The following is a 25,443-nucleotide window of genomic DNA, read 5'->3' as shown; positions in this document are numbered from 1 at the left end:
GCCCCTTTTCCACTTCAGCACTATCTGTCCTTGTTCAACCGTGCTGTGCTCAGTCCCCCCCCCCCGATGCGCACATAATTAAGCTTAGAGTAACCAGCCTATTTATAGTGGCTGTCACATTGTGTGAAAGTTGTTGAGGAACTTGTTTGTTTCTTTTGTTACACCCTATATAATAAATGTGCTGCCACCTATCCTTATTCTTGAGAACTGTAGTGTAGGCCATGACGTCATTTTTAAAAATAATATATGTAACAAAGTTTTTATGGATCCCTTGACTGTCTTCGTCGAAGTCTCTCAAAGTCGCCCAAACTATGAAAGACATGAAAGAAGAAATGCAAAACTGAGCTAAAGTACCTGTCATGTCCGACATCCAGGAGCTGCATTTTAGATACACCCGCACCGCAGCGTCTGCCATTCTCCAAGCGACGTCAATGGTGATCATTGTCGTCGAAAGCCTCACTCGAGCTACTGTCTCTGCCACAGTTGGGGGCGAAAATGTCAGGGAGCGAAACCACCGGATATCTTTTCTACCATTCTCCATGCGTCGTCAATGGTGATCATCGCCTCCTTCCTGTCTCACTCGACCTACTGTCTCTGTGACAATTTCAGCGGGTGCATGTAAATTGGACATTTGGCCCGGCGCCCGGGAGACTGATTTTCTACGCATCCAGCAGCGCCATCTATCGTGTAAATGCTGGCGCTAATTATAAATTTGGTAAAATTTGACATTTGAGATTTGCCAATTTCTGGCCACGTTAATGATTAAAATTGACAAAACTTGGTTTTAAGAGTAGTAAAGTGGCTAAAAAATCATTGAGGTTTGGAGATTCATTTGAATACGCCCGAAAAATTAGTTTATACGTGTTGTCCGGAATTAGAAACCTGTCAGGTCGAAATATACAAGCCTAATCCTAGTAGAAGTTAATGGTTTCGGTTGTCGGATCTAGGCTTAAGGCGCAAAACAGGGCATCACGTCCAAGGGCTCAGCCAGCCCAGTCATGCAGTGTATGATGAGAGCCAATGCCTGAGCCAACAGGGCCAGGTCAAAGCTGCCACCGAGGGCCAGGTCCCAGTCCAGGCCCACTGAGAGTGACAGAGTCCCCCCCCTTCCCTGTATGGCACAACATTTTGGGTATTGGATAGAAATTTCCAAGGAGGCATCTTGTGATTGATATTTTTAAAAAAATTTTTGGGATCCTGTGTCCTTATTTTCTCCTGTTGCTAGGTTGGCAAGATGCCCTCCCTATTGAAGAAGGCAGTCACAGGATCTGGCGCGAATGGGACGTCACAGATTGCGCTGGAAGTGGAAAGGTTCTCCAAAACTCTACAAAGGTAGGATTTGAGAGGCCGTGCAGATTCTCAAAAACAAGGAATCCTGAGCGAATGGAACACAGATTGTGTGAACAATATGGGGCTGAATGAGTTGGGCCAGTTTTTATCAATCACAATTGCTATTTTCTTGCATCAGTCTCGCACTCGAGCTTTTCATATTTTTTCATATTTTTTTCTTGAAAATTGCGCTAAATTTGTTTCCTTATAATTTCAGGCTTCACTCTGATGTAAAGGAATCGGGCTTTATGGTGAGAATAGTTTAGATAGAACGTTACAAAAGCCTCACTGTATCTCTTGTTTGACAAATTTATACCTCAGCGAATTTGTTTCGAGGACCAACTCTCGCTGGTCGTTTAGGCACCATACAACGAACTTCAGTTTTACGTCTCGAGAGGATTGTGAAGAGCCAGCAATTTAGTTCCTTGAAAGCACATTCAGAAATACAACCCTGGTTTCTCTCTTGCACTATTGCGTGGTAGACAGCAGTGTTAACCCACCTAACTCCTATTATTCATCTCCTCAGGACATGGTGTTGGCAGTCGTGGAGACGGATCACCCCCTCGTGGGTATCATCCCGGAGGATCTATGCATCCTGCCGTGCATTGTGGGAAGGAATAAAAACGCTGTGAGTTACATTTATAGATATTTTACAAATTAACAGCATCTTCCTTGACCTACGAACATGTTGGGTCAACATGTTTATTACAACACCACCTAGGGGCTGCCACATTCTTCAGAAATCGTTAGACTTCCCTGAGTCCAAACACCAAAATTGGTGTCCTTGAGAAAAAGTTGATGAAATTGGAAGGGTCCAGCGCGGACATCTTCAAATCAAACGCCATTCTGCCTTTATCCAATTAAATTCTTTCTTTTGCCAGTCTAAGATTAAAAATCGTACATCATCAAAAGCAAAGACACGAAACCCGAGCACAACCTCGCTGTCAAGCACGTGCGATTCTGCGTCCGATTTCACCTTCGAGGGGTCGCCGCTGAAGCTACAAGAGATAACGAGTATAGAGGGCGCTGGTGAAGACTTTCCGAGTTTGAAGTTGATTGATGCTGAAGTGATTGACCAGCGACCAGTCAGTGTTGGAAGTGCCAGGTATACCAAAACAATATCGGTGACTGAGAACAGCCTATAATGCTTATGATCAATGATGGACTTTGGAGTGAGGTTGTACATGCTGCATTCCATTGACTAACCTCGCCCTATTTATCATTTCAGGAAAATCCTCTCGTATTATAATATGGTGCATACAACACGGAATCAGAGTTCATTTGATGTTCTCACGAATCCTATGCCATTGTGGATTGTCACAGATGCCAGAGACGAAGAGAAAATTGCTTATTTTGGAAATTTCAAACTTCAAAATGTGTTAAAGACTGTGCGGGTTATGTGCTCAAGTAAGTTAAACCTGTGGCCGACTGTTTTGAAATAAGTTTTTGAAAATGGTCATTTGGGGTCCCCCAGATGGGCCATATTGTTCACCTCTCAGTAGTTCACCTCTCGAGTTATCCACTTTTCAGCAGTTACCTCTGGGAAAGACGTCGATATCAAAACAGTCAAATCCAAACACCTGTTCTGCACAAAGTCCAAGGAATACACACAAGCTTATAGCGCCACCTATGAAGTTGTCAAGATGATCGACCCGGAGACGCATGAATCGCACGGAAGTATGAGGTTGGAGTATGAATGGGAGAACGCACGGGAATTCCTTGATCTGCCCCCGCTGGATGCAAGAGTAAAGGTGGTATGTACGAATCAATTGTTTTGTCAATTGTATCTTTACTTCCACTCTGATTCTTTGTCCCAAAATGGCATCAGACAGACCCTTCAACATTTCTGACCGCAATCGCTTTCTTTCAGCTGACATGTATAAAGCCAGGGGACAGATCTAGTCCAGCCAACCAACAGTACAAGCAGCTCTCAGTTTTAAAGGTAACCTTCTCAACTTTTAAGTCGGCTTCCCAACACAGATGTTGTTGGCTTCCATCTTTAGCAAGTCGATCAGTTCTGTTGTTTCCTGGGATGCCATAGTGAGCAGGAATTCGGTGAATCACGACTGCTGTTCTGGGAGAGTTACGTGAATCTGACCGGGAGCTTGTCAACTCATGAATGAATGAATCATTCATTTGTTCCACTGCCGTACAGGTTTATCAAACCCTGATTAATGAAGAACGTTTCTTGTTATATTTTCAGATGTTCAGTGAGGGTTTAGAGACTCAGCACATCTGTTGGGCGGTGGAGGAAAATGATGTACCGCTGATAGACAGCGTCAAAGATCTCTTCAAAAGTAAGTTGAGTCCTTAAACACGGTCGTCAAGGGGAGCATTGCGATCTTCATTTTCATTTTGACTTTGAGGGTCCTCGGACATGTGAGAGGTGACAGGTGCTGATGTTTCCTCACAGTCCCTAGTTACTGAAGGTACTTTCCCCTTTGATCATTTGATACAAGCGAGTCATGCAAGGTCATTGCATGGAGGATGTTACTGCTCCTGTCTCAAGTAAGGGAAAACTCCCCACATGTAGCTATCGTATAACTATGGCCATTTTAACCTTGCAGAATGCACGGATCCAACGCTGAGAATGTCTGAACAGCAACAAGACGACACAGGAGAGGATGCGACTGCTTCGATCGATCATCTTAAACTGATGCAGACAAGACTGGAGACGGATTTCACCGAGAAATTGTGGAATGTTCTGATAGGTAAACTAAGAACCCTGTGTGATATCACTGCTACCATTGATAATTATCGCTGCAGTGAGCGACTAAAAGATTACTTGTCTGCGAGGAAAACCAGCCATTGCTGTGACAGATATTTACAGCTGGTGTCCTCTCCCTCTTACTTTAGAAATATCTTTGAAATTGACCATGAAATTATGATGAACTCTTAGAAATTGACAAGGGCAATCAGGATCTCAGATTCTTGATATGCTTGGATAGTGTCTTCTGCTTGCGCTAGCACAGGTACCAGGTACAAGAAGTTGAAGTGACTTAGCAAAGGTCACAAGTGACATGTCAGTGTCATGGTGATCATTTCAACAATTCAATCTTCCTTCCAGAGTGCACAGCCTATCAAGAATTGAAAGAGAGTTTGAGTTATGTGTTCACTGCTTTGAGGAGAGTGGAGTGCCTACCATGGGTGAGTGGTTCAGTTACTCCAAGATGAAACCTTGGCAGTCCTCTGGGATGCGTCAATATGCCATGATTCCAACCACTTCTTTCTCATTATACTGATATTCTTATTTTCAGATCAGCCCAAACAACAAGACAAAACTGGCCCAGTTCATCATCGACTGCGACAAGAACAGCAACCAGACATTGCCTCACCTCGAGGGCTTGGCACCGCTGGAGATTCTGATAGAGCTTGGCATCAATAAACTTAGACAGGATTACATAGAATTCTTTGTTGGTGAGCAGCTTTGAAAATATTTCCAAATATGATATTGATGCTGGTGGAAGTGATCTATGGTGAATACTGAAGGTGAAACCTAAATGGCTGATCAGTTATGTCCCTGTTCATTTCAGGCCAGGAGTTCGTTCAACCGCATGATCTTGAATTCTACAAGGATACAAATCTCTCCATCCCCGAACAGATCATCCAGCTTGATAAGCTGCATCATGCTCTCGAGATGTTCTTGGCCATGAAACAACACTTACATCTTCGTAGTACATATTTGGCTGCTACTGCAAGGTAAGCACCTGGATATGAGGTTGGGACATTGTGTAACTGTTCATGTACCTCGTTCCACCATCTATCTATCCCAGAATACATTGTCCAACTAGAAAAGTTTCATTATGTACTTCAGTTGTCGTCATTTTCTTGGTAATGAAAAACACCTCCATCTCCATGTGTCACTCTTGACTCTTCATGCACAACATCTAGGCTTTCCATGTTGGCGAGTTATTCCAATCTCTTCAGTATGTGAGAATGTCAAAGAAGATAAATGAAATGTTGTTTAACTTTTTCAGAATGGCTCTGAGTTACTACAAGACACACGACACTGACCCAGATCACATCTTCTCACTTTCTGTGGCTGCAAAGAGTGTGCGAAATGTAATTGAAGGGTAAGATTAGACTTCTTGCAAATTCTGTCTCGGGTGAGAGGATGAATAGTTTTGAATCGTGTGTTCCTACTGGCCTTATCACCTGGTTCAGACACTTCTGCTTTGTAATGTGACCAGGAGATTTTGGCAGAAAAGAAACATAATTCATGGAGAATGATAAGCGTGCATGGAATAGAATTGGATTGGTTGGTACAAGTGGCTACATAGCTGGGTTCTGAATCTCATATTTTGCTGTGTGCACCGGACATGTTACCCCGAGTGTCGTCACAAGTGGGTAAAAAAGCAAACTTCATCATGTGATTTCCATTTCAGGTGCGCCCCAACAAGGTGGAAAATGAAACTAACAAGTCGTAGCAGCATTTCGGAACAAATTGGCAACACAGAGTGTATGGCTGTTAGCGAACCGATTATCACTCACGTGCCAATAGTGTATCCAAAAATGGACGAGAATGATCATTCCAATGACGATGGGACAATTTTCCAGTTGTTGACGATAAAGGAATCATTTAGCCCTATATTCTGATAGGATCTTCTGAAATCTATAGAACAGTTGGAGATTCTTGTGCAATAAGTGCTATCTTTGTGAAAATTTGACTTGGGACATATGTATTTAACAAAGTGAAAGTTTTGGGTTTTTCCTATGTATAGTAACCAACATAGAGGTTATCAGCCAACTGTTTACTTGAAGCCAGAACTCAGATTAGCTGCTTAATCAGTGCTAGAAACTGAGTATTTCCGACTGTTACCGGGTCGGAGTGAGAAATGTGAAACAAAGAGCCTTGCCCATTCTCAGGTCTCGAGTGGGGATCGAACCAGGGATCTCGTGACAGCCAGTCAGAGACCCCATCCTATGCCTCTGATTCATCGGGTGTATACAAAACCAAGACCTAAGACATAAGACCTAAGACCTAAGATCCCCCGGAGTACAAAACTAAGACCCAGGTACAAAACTAAGATCCCCCGAGGTACAAAACTAAGACCCGGGGAGGCCAATTCCAAACTAAAATTTTGAAGAAAAATATCAGAGTCTTAGTTTTGTACATCAGGGGATCTTAGTTTTGTACGTACAAAACTAAGATCCCCCGAGGTACAAAACTAAGACCCAATGCCAAACTAAAATTTTGAAGAAAAATATCAGAGTCTTAGTTTTGTACATCAGGGGATCTTAGTTTTGTACGTACAAAACTAAGATCCCCGAGGTACAAAACTAAGACCCAATTCCAAACTGAAATTTTGAAGAAAAATATCAGAGTCTTAGTTTTGTACATCAGGGGATCTTAGTTTTGTACGTACAAAACTAAGATCCCCCGAGGTACAAAACTAAGACCCAATTCCAAACTGAAATTTTGAAGAAAAATATCAGAGTCTTAGTTTTGTACATCAGGGGATCTTAGTTTCCAAATTCTGCCCCTCTTTCGAATTCATTTTGATGTAGTAATATCACCTTTGAGATGCATGCAGTTGCTCCATCTGAATAATACCTCCATATGCACTATGCAGGCACGACCGGTCATCACTCTAGCATATACTCTAGCATATACGGCCTCCATCCAGCTCCACAAAAAGTGGCGAAACCGATGTACAAAACTAAGACTTTAATATTTTTCTTCAAAATTTCAGTTTGGAATTGGGTCTTAGTTTTGTACCTCGGGGGGATCTTAGTTTTGTACGTACAAAACTAAGATCCCCTGATGTACAAAACTAAGACTCTGATATTTTTCTTCAAAATTTCAGTTTGGAATTGGGTCTTAGTTTTGTACCTCGGGGGGATCTTAGTTTTGTACGTACAAAACTAAGATCCCCTGATGTACAAAACTAAGACTCTGATATTTTTCTTCAAAATTTCAGTTTGGAATTGGGTCTTAGTTTTGTACCTCGGGGGATCTTAGTTTTGTACGTACAAAACTAAGATCCCCTGATGTACAAAACTAAGACTCTGATATTTTTCTTCAAAATTTTAGTTTGGCATTGGGTCTTAGTTTTGTACCTCGGGGGATCTTAGTTTTGTACGTACAAAACTAAGATCCCCTGATGTACAAAACTAAGACTCTGATATTTTTCTTCAAAATTTTAGTTTGGCATTGGGTCTTAGTTTTGTACCTCGGGGGATCTTAGTTTTGTACGTACAAAACTAAGATCCCCTGATGTACAAAACTAAGACTCTGATATTTTTCTTCAAAATTTTAGTTTGGAATTGGCCTCCCCGGGTCTTAGTTTTGTACCTCGGGATCTTAGTTTTGTACCTGGGTCTTAGTTTTGTACTTCGGGGATCTTAGGTCTTAGGTCTTATGTCTTAGGTCTTGGTTTTGTATACACCCCTGATTCATCTACATTTATAGACAGTTTGCTTGTGGCATTTTTCCTTGTTCAGTCTGTGTACTGAGGAAGCTTGTCAAGGAGCTCCCTCATTGTGTATGTGAATTAAATATGCATTTTGCTGCCAAATAAATGATGAACGTTTCATTTCGAGTTGGTCTTACTTCATGCAGCTGTCCCATGTGAATGGGTTTGTCACCAGTATGAATCCTGAAGGTTACAACTCAACCCAACTCCATCCTGACATAACCAGTGGTTTTCAATATATTATCATATACGAGGTAGGAGTATCAAAAACCTGATCTCAGGATGACCCACATCAGACTGTGAATCCTCCCCACCCCCCCCCCCCCCCCCCCACCCCCACACACACACACCATGCTAGATAAGACCCTAAAACCATCCAAATTGAACTCCCAATTTTGGTGATGATTCATTCAATGTGAACTCTGGTGGTTGTGGTCAGGTGAGGGATATGGATTCATACTGGAGATAAACCATTCAATGGGAACTCAAGTGATTGTGGTCATCATAGCAATATGGATTCACACTGGTGATAGACCACCCAATGTAAACTCCTAAGTGTTTGTCGTCATCTGAGAGGTGTGAAGTCATTGCGGTGACTGTGAACCATCCAATGTGAACTCAGGTAATCGTGGTCATCTGAGGGTTGGATTCACACCAGAGTGATAAACCATCCAATGTGGACTCTGGTGATTGTGGTCATCTGAGGGTTGGATTCACACCAGAGTGATAAACAATCCAATGTGGACTCTCGTGATTGGAGTCATTTGAAGGATATTGATTCATACTGGTGATAAACCATCCAATGTGGACTCTGGTGATTGTGGTCATCTGAGGGTTGGATTCACACCAGAGTGATAAACCATCCAATGTGAACTCAAGTAATCGTGGTCATCTGAGGGTTGGATTCACACCAGAGTGATAAACAATCCAATGTGGACTCTCGTGATTGGAGTCATTGGAAGGATATGGATTCATACTGGTGATAAACCATCCAATGTGAACTCCAGTTATTGTAGCCATCTGAGAGAGGTGATATTTCGCCAGGTTCCATTTAGGGCAGGAATTAGACTGATCCAGTGTGTCAGGTAACTATAAACCCTGATCATAACCCCCTCCCGCCCCACGGGCAAGATTTATTTGATTTTGGGGGAAAGACGCCGCGCCGGTTACCTGTCCGAGATCCAGTTGCTGCATTTTAGATACACCCGCACCGCATTCTCCAAGCGTCGTCAATGGTATTCATCGCCGTCAAGCCTCACTCAAACTACTGTCTCTGCCACAGTTGGGGCGAAAAGGTCAGGGAGCGAAACGACCGGATACCTTGTCGACCATTCTCCATGCGTCGTCAATGGTGATCATTGTTGCCACGCCTGTCTCACTCGACCTACTGACTACGTCTACGGTCTCGCTAGGGAGTTTTTCCCGAATGTACGTGATGATGACGTGCCCCATTAACAGGACGTAACATTTATTTTAAAATGCGTTTCCAAAGTGATGAGGACAACCAAATCGGGCATTTTATTTCTTTAAATAAATCATAAGCGTCGCATTTGCTCCTAGCTCTGTTCACCATCCCAAATGGCAATATTATTGTCAATTGGGCCGGACAATCACGGAAAACCCCAAATATTATACATTTCTTCCTGAATAATTCTTACAATGACCATTCTCCGTGAAAGACAGTTGCTTACGCTACACAAAAATCAAAAAAAAAATCGAGGGTCAACCATTGAACTTTTGAGATATGTTGAATTTTGCACAAATCAGCGAAAAACGCATCAACTGGCACTGGACGGCATTTCAACACGGAGCCGACGCACATCCCAAGTTCAGTGTACACATACGTCGGCAACAACAGTGAAATGCGTAGTTTCTTGTTAGCCGCCTATTGAGTAGTGCTCTAGGTTTTAGAAACTCCATAAGAACATGTCTTTACCAAAACAACTGTAAAATTAACACTGGCCTACTGTGAGGACCAAGGAATTTATTTTTTAGAAACTACGGTTACGGGTTGGCCGCGCATGAATACATTTTGGCCGGCGCCGCGCCCGGGAGATTGAGCGTCTGCTTCCAAATTTGCAAATGGAGGATCCGATTTTTGTGAATTTATTCCTGAAGAAAATCTATCAACATCGTGAATTTGGAAACGAGTTTGCATAAAACTATTTTGTAAGCAATTAGTTGATATAGCCACGCACCACTTGAAGTAAATGCTGTGCAAATTGAATTATTATTTGGTAGGGAATTCAGTGTGTTTGTTGAGCGTTTGAAATTGAAGAATTCCAAAAATGCCCGCTCAAAAACTTTTCCCAATTTTTCCTCTATGGTTTGGGGCTCGACATCATGATTAATAAAGGCCTATCATTATTGATGCTCCTGCACCCTGCGACACTGACTGCATTAACACCAGGGATGATCACTCGGGGGGGGGGACCTGAGCTAGGTGGGGTCGGGTCGGGACCGGGGGGGGGGGGGGGCTTACTGCCAACTGGGCATAAAAGGGTGTGGATTTGCGTGCATCGCATGTCTTCAAACAAAATTTCTCTTTCCCCTAGGTCCTGCCCCTGATCCTGGGCACAGAGAGAACGCCATGTTAATTTCACTTTTTTCAGGGCGTGGCCGCATGATGACCATAAATGGCATAATGAGATTGAGAGCCTCATCTCCTTCTCTTTTGACTTTGAGCCTGCTTTTTTTTCAGTCTTGGGGCTTACAAATGGTGAAGGGACATACATTCTCTCAGTCTCTGTCCTTCTCTTTTCTAGCTGCAAGGAGAAGGAGTTGAAAAGACACCGTCATGAATTATGAGAGTTCCGCCCCGAACATGGATATTGAAATCCCACCCCTGGAGGAGATTGATGTGGACCAGTATTTCAGTAAGGAAGAACTGGCCACCATTGGAGATTATGAGAAGCTCCGCTACAAGAACATGGTCAGGAATTACCTCACAATGTTGTATTTTGGTAAGGAAATGATGGCGGGTATGAAAAATAAAAAAAGCTGGTTAACTCTTGTCTTAGTTTTGAAAAGACAGTTTACAGTTCACTGCAGTCCAGGACAATTTGCACAAAAAGAATAAAATTTATGCTTTTTTACCTGTAAAATGTGCTTTATCAAGTTTTAAGAGTCAACAAAACCATAAAATTATTTATTGTGGTGTGTAATAAACATGAAATAAAGTCATTTCAAAACAGTCAACATCTTTTGAAGAAGAAATCGAAGCTTTCAAACTGTCTTCCTTCAGGACTGCCCGTCGCCAAGCCAGAGTTCATGAGCGGTCCGAGGAGAAGGATGAAAGTCATGATGCCGGTGGACAGCGACAGTGATGAAGAAGACTGGACACCGTCTTTGGCCAGGAAAAAGGAGAAAGAAAAATGTAGGTGAAATGCCAAGGAAATATAGAGGGCATTGCCCTGTATCCATCTCATTATGGTAACAAAGGTCCACACAATCCTTCATTCAGTGCTAGACACCCATAACCAGTAGGCTACATGCTCGCTTGCGTTATGTATTGGGTAGTGCCAACATTGGCTTGCAGTTACGACAGCACTAGAATCAAAAGGATTAGGATCTAAGCGTCATTTTTGCCAGGGTGTGTCTTAACCATGCAGTCCCTTTAAGAGAGGTTGCAACTGAGACTGTTCTTGAATTAAAGCTTTGAGTGTCTTATTTCAGTGCCACCTGCTCCATTCAAGTTCGTACCACCAAAGAAGCCAATATTTGTGAAGAAGAAAGTCAAAGAAGTGGACGTATGTTGGAAAAATTCTCATTGACTTGGTCAAAATGCTGCTAATCCTTATTAGGATACATCATGAACATCTGATTGTGATCATTTTCAAAGAGAATAGAGTTTCCCCCAAGTTGGACTAGACACTGACTGTGGATATACTGATACCAAACTCAGTTGATTGAAATGCGTTTGACTTGATCATGAGGTGTATTTCTGTTGTCTCTTAAACTTGAATGTAGTTTTATCATTCTCTTCTTCAATTTCAACTTTCTTTTGCAGAAAACCAAACCAGTTGCAGGAGAAAAGAAATCAAGGAAGCCGCAAAAAGGGAAGAAATCCGCCAAGGAGTGTCCTGCTACTGTCTCCCGTCCTCCTGATGAGCTGGCTGTGAAGAACATGATCATGAGAGCAGCAGGTTCGTGAAGAAAATCTTGATGTTGATGTATTATTTACCTGTTCATCTGTGGCCGATGCATTTTCTTACGAAGCAGGGTGCTGCATCCAGCCTTGTTTGTAACTGCCCTTTACTGCCCTTTCAGATTTCTAGCAAAAACACTACTAGCATTCGATTCTGCTAACAATAATTTAAGCATATCTATCTGAAACCTGGATTTCTACCTTTCATTCATTCAGCTCCAGCTTCACAACAACCAGTCAGAAAGAAACGTAAGGTTGCAGCAGCCGATGGAGCAGCTCGCTATCCCAGGAGAAGTCTGGAGAGGAAGAACTATAGAGAACTGGAGGTCCCAGATGAGGACATTTTCTTATGTAGGTACATAGGAGAGAATTTGTTGAAATGGAAAATTTAGGAAAATTTGAAGTTTGAAGATTTTTTCTGTCTTGTACATGTCGGGTGGTGTGTCTTAAAGGCTCTCAAAGTAGAAACCTTGAGGTTGTTTTGCAGTATGTATCGAAAAAGAAATTGGCCGTTATACCCCAGGCCAAAGGGAACATGCGTGGTGTCAAGATAGAAGTGGGAGAGCTTTGTTTTGACTTGGGAATTGAAGTTTGTTTTCTTTTCAGTCTGACAGGCCATCTGTCACCAAGTTAAGGGGGGAATGCTCTCCTGTACCCATTGTTTTCTAAGGTTATTGTCCGACAACAAGCATTTCTTTTCTTTCAGTTTGTGAAGATTGTCAGAAGGAGTACCCTGGAGACTGCCCTGTTCATGGCCCTCTCACAATCATCAAGGATAAGGAAGTATGTAAAAAGAGGTCAAAATTCTTTCTGAAACAGCGAGCAGAGACAATGTTGTCTATTTCAAGTTTTTACTCCAGAATGTCATGGTACAGACAGTCTGCACTGCCAATATTTGAAATGAGCTGTGCCTGACGAGTGGGCCGGCATGATTATACGGCAGATATTGAGAGGACAAACTAAGCAGCGAATTTGACCGTATTTCTAATATAATTCACTTACAGGTTCCTCCAAGCAGAAGATCAGACCCTGACCATGCTAGGAAAACTACCCCTGATGGTCTGGTGATCGAGCCATCTAAAATCCCAGGTGCAGGACTGGGTGTGATAAGTAACATAGCCATCCCTGAAGGTGTTCGCTTCGGGCCATACGTTGGAGAGATTGTCCACAACGTCAACTTGGCTTCTGATTCAGGATATGCTTGGCAGGTGAGTCTGAAGCCTGTTTCTTCTGTGTGTTCTCAGATAGACATCTGCTGTGATCTACAAGTCTAAAACAGTCATCTTTCTCTCTTTATCATCAACTCAAAGAATGGTGGCAAGGGGAAGCTGCTGATGGATGCCCCCACTTCATAGCTGACCATTTAAATATTCACCCTTTGAGTGTTTCCTTGTCCAGATCTTCAAAGATAATAAACCTCACCATTACGTGGATGCGAGAGACCCAGCCAAGTCCAACTGGTTGAGATATTTCAACTGCGCTCGCAACGAAGGGGAACAAAATCTTCTGGCGTTCCAATATAAAGGGGAGATCTATTACAAGACCATACAGATCATCTACCCAGGACAGGTAAAGTTAAAGGAAATTGGTGTCATTCGAAATGGTTTTATTACCTGTTAGAGGTTCATAGCCTGGTGGTTAACACTGCTGGCTACCATGTTCGATTCCAGGGAGAACCTTGGATTTGTCTTTCTGGATAAACAGGCGTGGCTTTCAGGGACCTGAAATTCCTGGCTCTTCACAACACGTACAGGGTATAAAAGTCAAAAGTCTATCAGATTAGATGAAAAGCTCTTGTGTACCTAGGTTAGGTCAGGTTTAGCGAAACTTAGCATAAATTTGCAATTCATTGAAAAGGAGATGTAACTGCAATATTTTTCTGAAAAAAGCACATATTATATAAGCTGGTTCATGGTCTGTTTCAACTGAGTAGTAAGGTGAGGGGTAAGTTCACTAAATGATTTCAGAACAACAGTTTGAGGGGTAAATACTATCAAATAGCTCTGCTTGGATTCACTTACGCAACCTTCTGAAGCCCTTTTAGCTGAAGCTAGCTTTTGACTTTTAATAAATAATGGGCAAGTTTTATCTAAAATATGTTTTTTCAGGAGCTATTGGTTTTTTATGGAGAGGGCTATGCTAAAGAACTTGGTATAGAAGCTGCAAAGGAAGTCGTTCAGAAAAAGATACATGAAAAGTCCTTCACTATATCTGATACAGGTAAGCTGAGAAACACTGCCAACTGGTTCAGTTAGGTGATGCTCAAGAAGTTCGTTTGAAGGGGCCACGAAGGAGGTCATATAGAAGAATAGAAGATGCATGATCGATATGTGTTCAAGTTATCTCAGGCTGACACAGCTCTACATTTGAACATTATTTCAGTGACTATGGTAGATAAAACCAAGGGTTCCTATCTATGGTGGAGTACGACACCATCATCCATCCATTCATGAATGGAGTCACACCGTGGATGGATCTGTGATGGAGATTGTCCATCATTGATCCATGGATGGAGTCACACCGTGGATGGATCTGTGATGGAGATTGTCCATCATTGATCCATGGATGGAGTCACACCGTGGATGGGTCTATGATGGAGATTGTCCATCATTGATCCATGGATGGAGTCACACCGTGGATGGATCTGTGATGGAGATTGTCCATCATTGATCCATGGATGGAGTCACACCGTGGATGGATCTGTGATGGAGATTGTCCATCATTGATCCATGGATGGAGCCACACTGTGGATGGATCTGTGATGGAGATTGTCCATCATTGATCCATGGATGGAGTCACACCGTGGATGGATCTGTGATGGAGATTGTCCATCATTGATCCATGGATGGAGCCACACTGTGGATGGGTCTATGATGGAGATTGTCCATCATTGATCCATGGATGGAGTCACACCATGGATGGGTCTATGATGGAGATTGTCCATCATTGATCCATGGATGGAGCCACACCGTGGATGGGTCTATGATGGAGATTGTCCATCATTGATCCATGGATGGAGTCACACCGTGGATGGGTCTATGATGGAGATTGTCCATCATTGATCCATGGATGGAGCCACACCGTGGATGGGTCTATGATGGAGATTGTCCATCATTGATCCATGGATGGAGCCACACCGTGGATGGGTCTATGATGGAGATTGTCCATCATTGATCCATGGATGGAGTCACACCGTGGATGGGTCTATGATGGAGATTGTCCATCATTGATCCATGGATGGAGCCACACCGTGGATGGGTCTATGATGGAGATTGTCCATCATTGATCCATGGATGGAGTCACACCGTGGATGGGTCTATGATGGAGATTGTCCATCATTGATCCATGGATGGAGCCACACTGTGGATGGATCTGTGATGGAGATTGTCCATCATTGATCCATGGATGGAGTCACACCGTGGATGGATCTGTGATGGAGATTGTCCATCATTGATCCATGGATGGAGCCACACTGTGGATGGATCTGTGATGGAGATTGTCCATCATTGATCCATGGATGGAGCCACACTGTGGATGGATCTGTGATGGAGATTGTCCATCATTGATCCATGGATGGAGTCACACCGTGGATGGATCTGTGATGGAGATTGTCCATCATTGATCCATGGATGGAGTCACACCGTGGATGGATCTGTGATGGAGATTGTCCATCATTGATCCATGGATGGAGCCACACTGTGGATGGATCTGTGATGGAGATTGTCCATCATTGATCCATGGATGGAGTCACATGGATGGACACTTTTGCCTGCGTGAAGCGTTATACCGTTCCTACATAAGGCTGACTTGTCACCTTGGAACATTTTGAAACTTAAATGCATACAATTACAAGTGCTTTTTCTGTATCCTGTTGATGAAGTGAGCTCTAAAACTATATTTTCTTTTCCAGGGGCACCAGAATACAGATGTCCATTCTGCATAATAAGCTTAGCCTACAAGCAACCAAACGTGTTGATGACCCACGTGGCTAAGAAGCACCTTGACACAGACCCTGAGGAAGTCCGCACTCTCATGAAACAGTTGTACGGCACGAATGCGAAATATCAACAATGTAGAGTGGCTGAATTTCAAGAGGCAGTCAGTGTTGGAGAGAGGGATTTGAAGGTGAAACGAATGGATGGTGAAGATGTGGACAGACACATTGAGAGAATCGGTGGCAGTTTCAGAAGTAAGTTTTGTGGGGAGGAGTTCCCTTCTAATGTTGCTAGTAAGACGCATATTGGGATTCACACAGGGGAGAAACCATTCAAATGTGAGCACTGTGGTAAAGGATTTACTCAGAGTGGTGACCTGCAAAGACACATTAGATTACACACAGGTGAGAAACCATTCAAATGTGAGCACTGTGGGAAGGGATTTAATGAGAGGAGTAGCCTGCAAACACACATTAGATTACACACGGGTGAGAAACCATTCAAATGTGAGCACTGTGGGAAGGGATTTAATGAGAGGAGTAGCCTGCAAACACACATTAGATTACACACGGGTGAGAAACCATTCAAATGTGAGCACTGTGGGAAGGGATTTAATGTGAGGAGTAACCTGCAAACACACATTAGATTACACACTGGTGAGAAACCATTCAAATGTGAGCACTGTGGGAAGGGATTTAATGAGAGGAGTAGCCTGCAAACACACATTAGATTACACACTGGTGAGAAACCATTCAAATGTGAGCACTGTGGGAAGGGATTTAATGTGAGGAGTAACCTGCAAAGACACATTAGATTACACACGGGTGAGAAACCATTCAAATGTGAGCACTGTGGGAAGGGATTTAATGAGAGGAGTCACCTGCAAACACACATTAGATTACACACGGGTGAGAAACCATTTGTATGTGAACGTTGTGGGAAGGGATTTAATCAGAGGAGTAACCTGCAAAAACACATCAGAATTCACACGGGTGAGAAACCATTCAAATGTGAGCACTGTGGGAAGGGATTTAATGAGAGGAGTAACCTGCAAAAACACATCAGAATTCACACGGGTGAGAAACCATTCAAATGTGAACGTTGTGATAAACGATTTACTGAGAACAAGTCCCTGAAAAACCATTGGACGAAATGTCACACCGTGGAACATCAAACTGTCAATGAGCAGTGATTACTGAAATGGTTATAGATGGTTTTAAAACACTGTATTCATGATCTACTATAACCTTTTCGGAGTCATACTGGTGAGAAACCATTTGACAATCGGGTCTAATGTCGGTAATACAGGGGATATCCAAGTTTGTGTTTGTTATTGTTACCATGGTTACCATGTTAGGTTGTTTTATTTACTGTTGACATAATTGTAAGTGTTGTCTGTTAAATTTATTATTTTCAATTTGGTCTACAATAAAATTGATTAGTTACTTGAGCTGGCAGTATTGTCCTGTTAGTGATTGCTTATGGCGAATGTGGCGTGATTGAAAGGAGTCCTCGCAAAATAGGTTCATTTTTCACATCTTTGGAGCACAGAGGCAAATGGAGTAAGGATGTCCTGGTTCTAAGGAGGAGGATGCTGCGTCACTCAATACAGCATTTCATGACAGACAGTATAGTAGAGACCACCAACCCAGGTGGGGTTAATATCGCCATCAAAGTTAAAAACTCCCAAACGATGAAAATTCCAAAAAAAAAAAAATTCCCACAGTGAGCCAAACGGGTTGCAAGGGTTCATATACAACCTTGTACCCAGGATCAAAAGATGAAAATTGCAGGTGTAATGTATGAAGAAATGTTTACCTTTTTCCTAGGAACAAGGTCTCCATTAACCCTCTCATCCCGTTTGGCTCTGACCGTGGGAATATTTCATTTTTGCAAAATTTCTCCCTTATGAAATGGATATACCTTTTTCTCTCAAAATTAACCCCCTCTTTGTGGAATCGTTGCCTATCAATTGTACTTTACAAGTACGTTCCTTTTTCACATCTTTGGAGAGCAGAAGCAAATGGAGGAAGCATGTCCTGGTTCTAAGGAGGAGGATGCTGCGTCACTCAATACAGCATTTCATGACGGAAAGTATAGAAGAGACCACCGGCACAGATGGGGTTAATATCGCCAAAAAAGTTAAATACTCTCCAAAACGATGAAAATTCTTTAAAAAAAAATATTTCCACGGTCTGAGCCAAACGGGTTGCAAGGGTTAATAAACAACCTTGTACCCAGGATCAAAAAATGAAAATTGCAGGTGTCATGATTCAAGAAATATTATTTTTAACTTTTTCCTAGGAACAAGGTCTCCATTAACCCTCTCATCCCGTTTGGCTCTGACCGTGGGAATATGTTTTTCATCGCAAACTTTCTGCCTTTTTCTCTCAAAATTAACCCCCTCTTGGCTATGCCAGTATGTCGTCTACAGTATGTCACAGAAAGTATGCTACAGGGTGTCCTGGTGAATGTTGTCAAATGTCTTCACGTCATCAGGACTGACCCTTTGGAATGGTAAGACAGCTCGTGTCGACAGTCTCATCTTCAATGGTACCACCCAGGGGTACCATGAAGTCCAAGTTGCCATCAAAAGGAGCACATCTGGACTCTTCACTTGACTTGTAAGCAGTAAGGTATCCTCTTTTGGATGTTGCTGTAGGTCAATAACGGAACAAATTACAGAACTATACTTGATAAGTTACAGTTTTATTTTTCTCATACGCATTTCACTACATCATAGGGTTACATTTGACTATTCTGTACATGAATATGATAACGCATGACTTTTAAATAAAATTACTTTTGACAAATAGAACAAGAGTTGATTTTAACTTACAAAACTGTACAATTGATAATTTACTGTGTTGATTGAACTCAGGTCAATAAAAAGTGATTGCGACATCATTCAATCGTGCCGTCACACCCTGGTCAACTGGTTACCAAACCATGTTCGTTACAAGCAGAAACCCGGGTCGCTCCCTGATAGGTCAATGCCATGGTGCGAGGCCACGTGATGTGACGTCGGTCTGAGGCCATTCTTCTCGAGCTCGCCAAGGTGGTCGGAAGCAAAATCTCGATTTTCTTCTAAATTTCGCACAGAATTGCAGATATTCTGGTAAGTTCAATGAAAGACATTCCATTTTGTTAGAGTAAAGTGAAGAGAGCATCAATCTTGATTTCCCTTGATTAATTTATGGCAAAATGTCCTCCAAACTATTGTACCTACTTCCCGCCATGAAGATGGAGGCCATTTTGTTTTCTTGGACTACACGTGTTGTCCAGAGCTTCGTCAGTATTTTCCCTCCCCTCAGTGGTCGAACTCAATGATAGCTTGTGTACCGAATGTATTTTGCCACATGCTGCACTCCTCTAGAACTTTGGAGATTTTGTGCAGAAGGTAGAATGGCAACAAAATGTCAGTCTCACTGACTGGTGGGGCCACAATGTAATTTACCCACTTTGCACCGGCATGTTTTAGCTCTGTGTCCACTTTGGGAGGGAGTTAACGAGGCCCCCAATCCCCCAGTTCAGGCCATAACCTTGTTGATAAACAAATTTTTGTCCCAAGGTAAACATTCAATCTAATAGACGAATCCGAAGAAGACGAATCAATGCCAAAAAGATCAAATGCTTACACTCATAACATGTCAGAATACCTAAGCTGACTTCGGACAATGCCTAGAGACACGGCGGTCCTTTGTTCAAGGTGAATTGTATGACTGGTCACCGCCAAAACAAACTTCTTCGGATTCGTCTATTTAACTCAATTTATCTCGCAAGGCCTGGATACTTTAATCGGCCTAGGTCAATTTCAAACAGGTATTGTGTCCCATGCCACGCAATGTACATGTTATTACATCCTACCTGAAGACAAGGGTATGGTCGAAACTATTGGCTATTGCATCAATCATTACCTTCCCTCTGACATGAATGATAAAGATGACTTTGCCCTCAAACCGATTGTGCTGCCGACTTGTCTTTCTGGTTGTGACTTTGTCCTCGGATAGAAGTTGCTCCCGACATGAATGGGACGACAGTTGGCTGTTGCATCCTCCGTAACACTTGCTGTGAAATGAAAGGAGCTTGTCCCCGAACCAAAAATGCCACCAACTTGTCTTTCTGGTTGTGACTTTGTCTTCAGACCGAATATAGACGTTACTTTGTCAGCAAACGCACAAGTCGGTCAGCAAATAGGCCTTGACAATGGGCCGATCAAAGGACCAGGTGACGTAAAAAGCCAAAATAAACTTTGTTTAGAGGTCTATGCTGCCGACTTGGTCGGAATGTTAAGAAGATGGAAGAAATTTAGTCATCGCATCCACCCTGACCCTCCCGTGATACGAATAAGATATTTGTTCTGTTGCAGGAGGAGTAAGCTTTGGAAGGGGCCTTGGTCGCTGATAACGAAGAATATTGAGAATAAAGATTAGACTTCTCATATTTTGAAACCTTTTTCGACTTTTATCATTTTAGCATTGGCCACATAACTTTCCTTGATCCATGGTACGAGATGACGGTTGAGGTGTCCATGGTGGTAAGAGCCGGGATCGTACACCATCAAGTCCTATATAGTCTTTCATGGTGATCGGTTCGCCAAAGAAGGATAACGTGGACACAGTACCATATATACGAGGCAAGTAAAGTACGACAATGTTGCTTTAAACTGGTAATTAGGAGAACAAAGAGCATATTTTCATATCGCAATAAACCCGCCATAATGATGGTGATGGCTATTGCATTACCTGGGCATGAAGTTCCTACACAGCCGGGAGCCTCGGAACAGAAAGTCGCCTCCTTCTCCAAACGGGTTCTCTTCCATTGACTCCGCTGACACACAAGATCCCTTTGGTAGAATCCTGATAATCAGACAGTGATGCAGTCAGCAACAGAGAAAAGCAAAAAGCAAGTGTGGATATTTGACAATTCATCAAAACATAGTGACCTATCCTGGGATAGAAATCGCCAGGTCGCCAGCTGCAGGCGACACTGTCGGAAACACCGGGTCGTTCATTGTGATGTCCACTTGCAAAATTCTCAAAATTGTTTTATCTTTATTCTCCAGGTGGGATGTCATGCACACGAAGCGGCTGAACTCCACAGGGAATTAGATGATACAGCGGATACAATACTACACACGGTAAGTTGACTTGCGCAACTCTAAACTGGCTTTGATATCGGCAGAAACATGCCCACCACAATGACTGGTGGAAGAATACAAATGGATGTGACCTTATCACAATCAACATTACCCTCAAGCTCGCCCTCAGGTGGCAGCTCTATGAAATGTACAGCGCTTGGTATGGAATCATTGCTATGGATGCCCTGGACACCAGGGCACATCAACAGAGGAACTCGTGTACAGGCAGATGGCAGAATTCGATCACGCGTAGTGTTGTACATTTCGTAGAGCTTCCGCCTTGGTGCGAGCTTGTGAGTTATGTGAATTGTTATGGTCAAATCCGTGTGTTGTCGTCTTTGGTTATCCCACCACCTTGCGATTTTCATGACCCTCTTCCCAATGAGTGCGCTGATGAAAAAGCGGCTTCTGATGACGCAGCGGGAAATGTCCTCATTTGAAAGCCTTCTCCTTCTCCACACATAATACCTTCTTTTTACTCCTCGGACTGTAAGTTACTGATGGAAAATGACCCTCTTTAGATAAAGCCAGCAGTGAATTAGAGGAAGTATTCATCTGAAGACTTGCCTTGGCTATGACAAGCCAATGTAAGGCATTATACTTGGCTTCTCTAATGCATTTTCCATTACCCTCATTGTTATGTCTGTCCATTGGAACAAAGGGCTTTGACCATCTTTTGTGGGAGCCATCTCAACTGCTCCCCACTTTGATCTGCCTTTGGCCACACCTTAGCTATTTAGGTCTTTCCACTCCTGGTCCCAAGGACAGCTGTGCCCAACTCAGCCTCGATCGTATCAGAGTCTTATTTAGCTTGTCCGCGACCAAATCCTGCAACCTGACAAGTTCCTTTGTTTTGTTGTTAATAAGTTTGCAAAATTCTCAAACTTCCGTGATTTTGTTTTCCAGGTGGAATTGCGTGCACACCACGTGCCAACGACGTCATCAAGTCACGTGATCTATATGAGAGGACAACGAATCGGTCAAGGAAGGAACCTTCATGGAAAATGTTCTCGCCAAACAACACGTGAAAAGTTTAAGGCAAGACCAAATACTTTGTAAAACTGAATGTCACTAGTTACACTTGTCAAAGTTTCAGCTGAAATTAGTTCAAATTGAGTTATATTAGTCCTTTTCAAAATATGTTTAGAAAACTGGTTGGTCAATTCAGACTATTACATGTCAATGAAAACATGCACTTAAAATCCTGAAAAATGCCACGATAGTCAGATATAATGAACGATATAAGGCAATAGTGGAGACAGCGTCTTATTGATTTACAAAACTCATGCAGAAAGAAAAATAGAACTGTGTTTTATTTGACACTTAGTACTAGATTGACAAGAACAGGACAAGTGTAACTAGATGCTAGAGAGGTTTCGCATTGCTGTGATTTACGTTTCAGTTCACGTTTTGAAAATTACAATCTGAAAGAACAGTTTTGTGGTGTAAGTCAAAGGCATGGCATGTTACCCTCTTCTTTTTTGAGAAATCACAAGATTTTTTACACAGTCGTGTTGGAAGAAAGATCAAGTTTAAAAAACTGTCCTTTTCGGCAAACTTTCTTGGCTCAAGCAGGCCACTTTTATGCATCATTTCACGAAAGTCTCCTGTTTAAAAAGAGTTTCTGTTAAAACGGACAAAAACAGACTTTCGCATAAGAAAAGTAAAAAAAGTAAAAAAGGGATCAGCATGGATTCGAACTATCGATCTCTTGCACCAGAGCCCAACGCTCTTACCACTACTCCACAAAACCACCCACTGGAAAAGGCCGGCAATGTAAAACTGACTGAAAACGTGTGCTCAGACCTTCATCATTGAGTAATGTCACGATCATTCAATTGAGTATACAAGTTCCGGGACTCTTTGTCCAAATTGTGTGGATTTCACGTCACTGCCACAGACCCTTTGATGGGGCTATTGTGGTCCCTTAATCTGTATATTCCATTGAATGAGACAACAGGGCCTACTGTTGCTGGCCGAACTGTCCAATAATTTTTCCACGTTACTGTGTTTGCTGGGAGTTTGGTATCACAAGCTTGTGATATATCAATACAAGTACAGGGTGTTAATAAAAACAAGTTACATTCTTGAGGCCTTATAACCTTCTAAATGACCTGAACAATTTGATTTGTACAAATCAACAAATAGAATCTCTCAGAATTTGTTGCATACTAACTTAAGTATAATCTATCCAGTTCATGTACTTCTTACACTACTGGAATTCAAAATGTTTTAATTAACACCCTGTATACTTGATGAACATATATCACGTAGGCCTAAGTTCCAATTCAAAGCCGTGGCAGTTGTAGGTTGACTTGCGACGATGATTTTTTGTGTATAAAATCTTGTCATAGTCTCGAACCACACCTTCCACCATGGACCACCCTGACTCCTAAAGTCTGGTGTCCTCGAAAACCCCCATTCCATTTTGGGAAAACATTTGATCAGAAATGGAAAACATTTGTGACACCCTGTGTATGTGTATTTATGTTAAGATGTCAGATATTCCGTTGTGATCAAAAGTAGAAATTAGTTTATCAACAACATCATCAAACTGCTGCAGTACGAAGTTGTTTCTTAAGAATATCAATTAAGAAAACAAAACCCTTATAAACTAAAAGTAACACGTGTTCACCCATTCTGAATTACATAAACAAGAATTGATCTCTTCGTCCCAAAAAGCTGATTGGTTCATTTCCAATGAGCAAGTGGAAAGCAGATTTCGACACTTTCGATAAACAGGGATCCATAATTTATCATTTCTTTTAAAAAGCATAAACAATAACCTGCTCAGTGTCAGGAGCATTCAGATTTTGATGTTGAGTTCTGAAATAACTAATTGGTACACCCAAGAATTGTATGTGTAATAACGGACACATTTCAATCGTTGGGGTAAATTAATCTATGTCATTAAAGCAACATCAACATTCAAAATGTTTGAAAGGAATTATCAGGGCATTAAGATATCATTATCAATCCCCTTTTTTTAAAACCATACTACCTATCCAGACCTTAGATCAAAATCAATTGAAATGTATTGAAATCCATCCCCTTCCAGACTGTTCAAGATATTCTGAAGAAACAATTAACTGACGGCAATACTCTGTACAACAATTAAGATTTAGGCCTTAATTACCGGTACTTGATTCTGACTGTGTAAAAATACTTTAATCTCACTTCTATAAGACCATCTAATGAACTTTATCGAAGGAATGATTGCGGCTGCGGGATATCCTTTGACTTCCGCAGCTGTAGCGTAAACTGTAAGACTTCACAAGCACTGAAGCTGTCTTATCACTTTCTATTTGCTACGATGATTTAGGTTGTGTTAAAATTCACGAAAATGGTCTTATACTTGTGATTTTACAGTATTTCGCCTTCTTTGCGTGTACTGTGAAAATCGTTGGTAGTTTTTTAAATAAAACTTTTGTTTAAAATTGACGTGTTTTTGGTTCCTTCGACTTCAACTCAATCCTTTTATTTGAAACATGGAAAATAGTTGTCAGTTCAGAGTTTACTAGTTATATCTGCAGTTTTGTTTCAAACAATTTATTAATCTTTAGCAGCAGCACGGTTTGCAAACAGCAAACTTTATACCATGAATCTTTAATGCAGTCATTGACAGACTTTCGAACATGCAGATTACCGGTAACTAGTTAACTTATTCTGAGCTGACCAACTATCAACACTCTTAGAAATAAAGGTTTTCATGATTTTCTGTGGGCACAAATTTTTCTATTCTCCAGAAAACCTTAGAGATTTCCAAGGTTTTCAGGAAAGCGGAAAAGGTTCCTGAGCTTAAAATGATCTAAAATCCTTCTTGGTGCTTTTCTAGCTGATTTAGAAAACCGGAAGGGCTTTTGTAACACGTGCCACATTGAAAACCTTTAATTCTGAGAGTGGATCCAGGAGTGTATTTGGCATGTTGTCCATTGTAAACTTCAATTGTTGTTGTTGTGTTGAATGTTTATCTTTATGCTCGGCCATTAATACATTTTTCTTCAAAGCTTGTATTATGTGCAGCATTGAGTTTGTGAGCAAAGTTACCAGATATCGTTGGTTAATTTGCTGAACAACTTGTTTTTCACCATTTTGTTTAGCGTGAACTATTTATGTGTGGCAGAATTATTCATGTTTGATGCTATTTCTGTTCAATTGCTGGTAAAATGTCAAAAAGGGACTTTGAAACTGTTCAAATAGGCTTGCCTATTCCGAGACGAGCAGATCATTTCAAAGTTCCTCCTTTGACATTTTCACCAGTAATTGTACACATCAAACTTGCATTCTTCTGCGCAACACATAAATACTTTACACTATTCACTTGGTATTACACAAGTTGTTCAGTAAACTGATCAAAGAACTCTGACAACATCGCTCACTAAACTTCAATTGGCACATAATATTAGCCTTGAAGACTAATAATGTATTAATAGTTGAACATTAAGATAACAATTCAACTCAATAACAATAACAATT

General features: G+C 41.8%; 2 protein-coding genes across 2 annotated transcripts; both read left to right on the top strand.

Annotated features, from left to right (window-relative positions):
* Nucleotides 1-695: 695 nt before the first annotated feature.
* Nucleotides 696-6,263, top strand: LOC135499089 (protein zwilch homolog). Its single transcript, XM_064789749.1, has 15 exons — nt 696-715; nt 1,226-1,332; nt 1,547-1,580; nt 1,856-1,957; nt 2,211-2,434; nt 2,558-2,736; nt 2,860-3,083; nt 3,200-3,271; nt 3,533-3,626; nt 3,897-4,040; nt 4,397-4,476; nt 4,587-4,746; nt 4,863-5,028; nt 5,307-5,402; nt 5,715-6,263. The coding sequence occupies exons 2-15, from the start codon at nt 1,235-1,237 to the stop codon at nt 5,923-5,925; spliced, it is 1,884 nt and encodes a 627-aa protein (XP_064645819.1). The 5' UTR covers nt 696-715; nt 1,226-1,234; the 3' UTR covers nt 5,926-6,263.
* Nucleotides 6,264-10,569: 4,306 nt separating this feature from the next.
* On the top strand, nt 10,570-17,019 carry LOC135499181 (histone-lysine N-methyltransferase PRDM9-like). Its single transcript, XM_064789847.1, has 10 exons — nt 10,570-10,708; nt 10,990-11,121; nt 11,421-11,494; nt 11,755-11,890; nt 12,109-12,243; nt 12,599-12,675; nt 12,897-13,100; nt 13,291-13,461; nt 14,001-14,112; nt 15,803-17,019. The coding sequence occupies exons 1-10, from the start codon at nt 10,570-10,572 to the stop codon at nt 17,017-17,019; spliced, it is 2,397 nt and encodes a 798-aa protein (XP_064645917.1).
* The last annotated feature ends 8,424 nt before the right edge of the window (nt 17,020-25,443 follow it).

This window comes from Lineus longissimus, chromosome 14 (genome assembly GCF_910592395.1).
Source record: "Lineus longissimus chromosome 14, tnLinLong1.2, whole genome shotgun sequence".
NCBI lineage: Eukaryota > Metazoa > Nemertea > Pilidiophora > Heteronemertea > Lineidae > Lineus > Lineus longissimus.
Note: the sequence above shows the minus strand (reverse complement) of the source record. Positions and strands in the feature narration are given on the sequence as shown.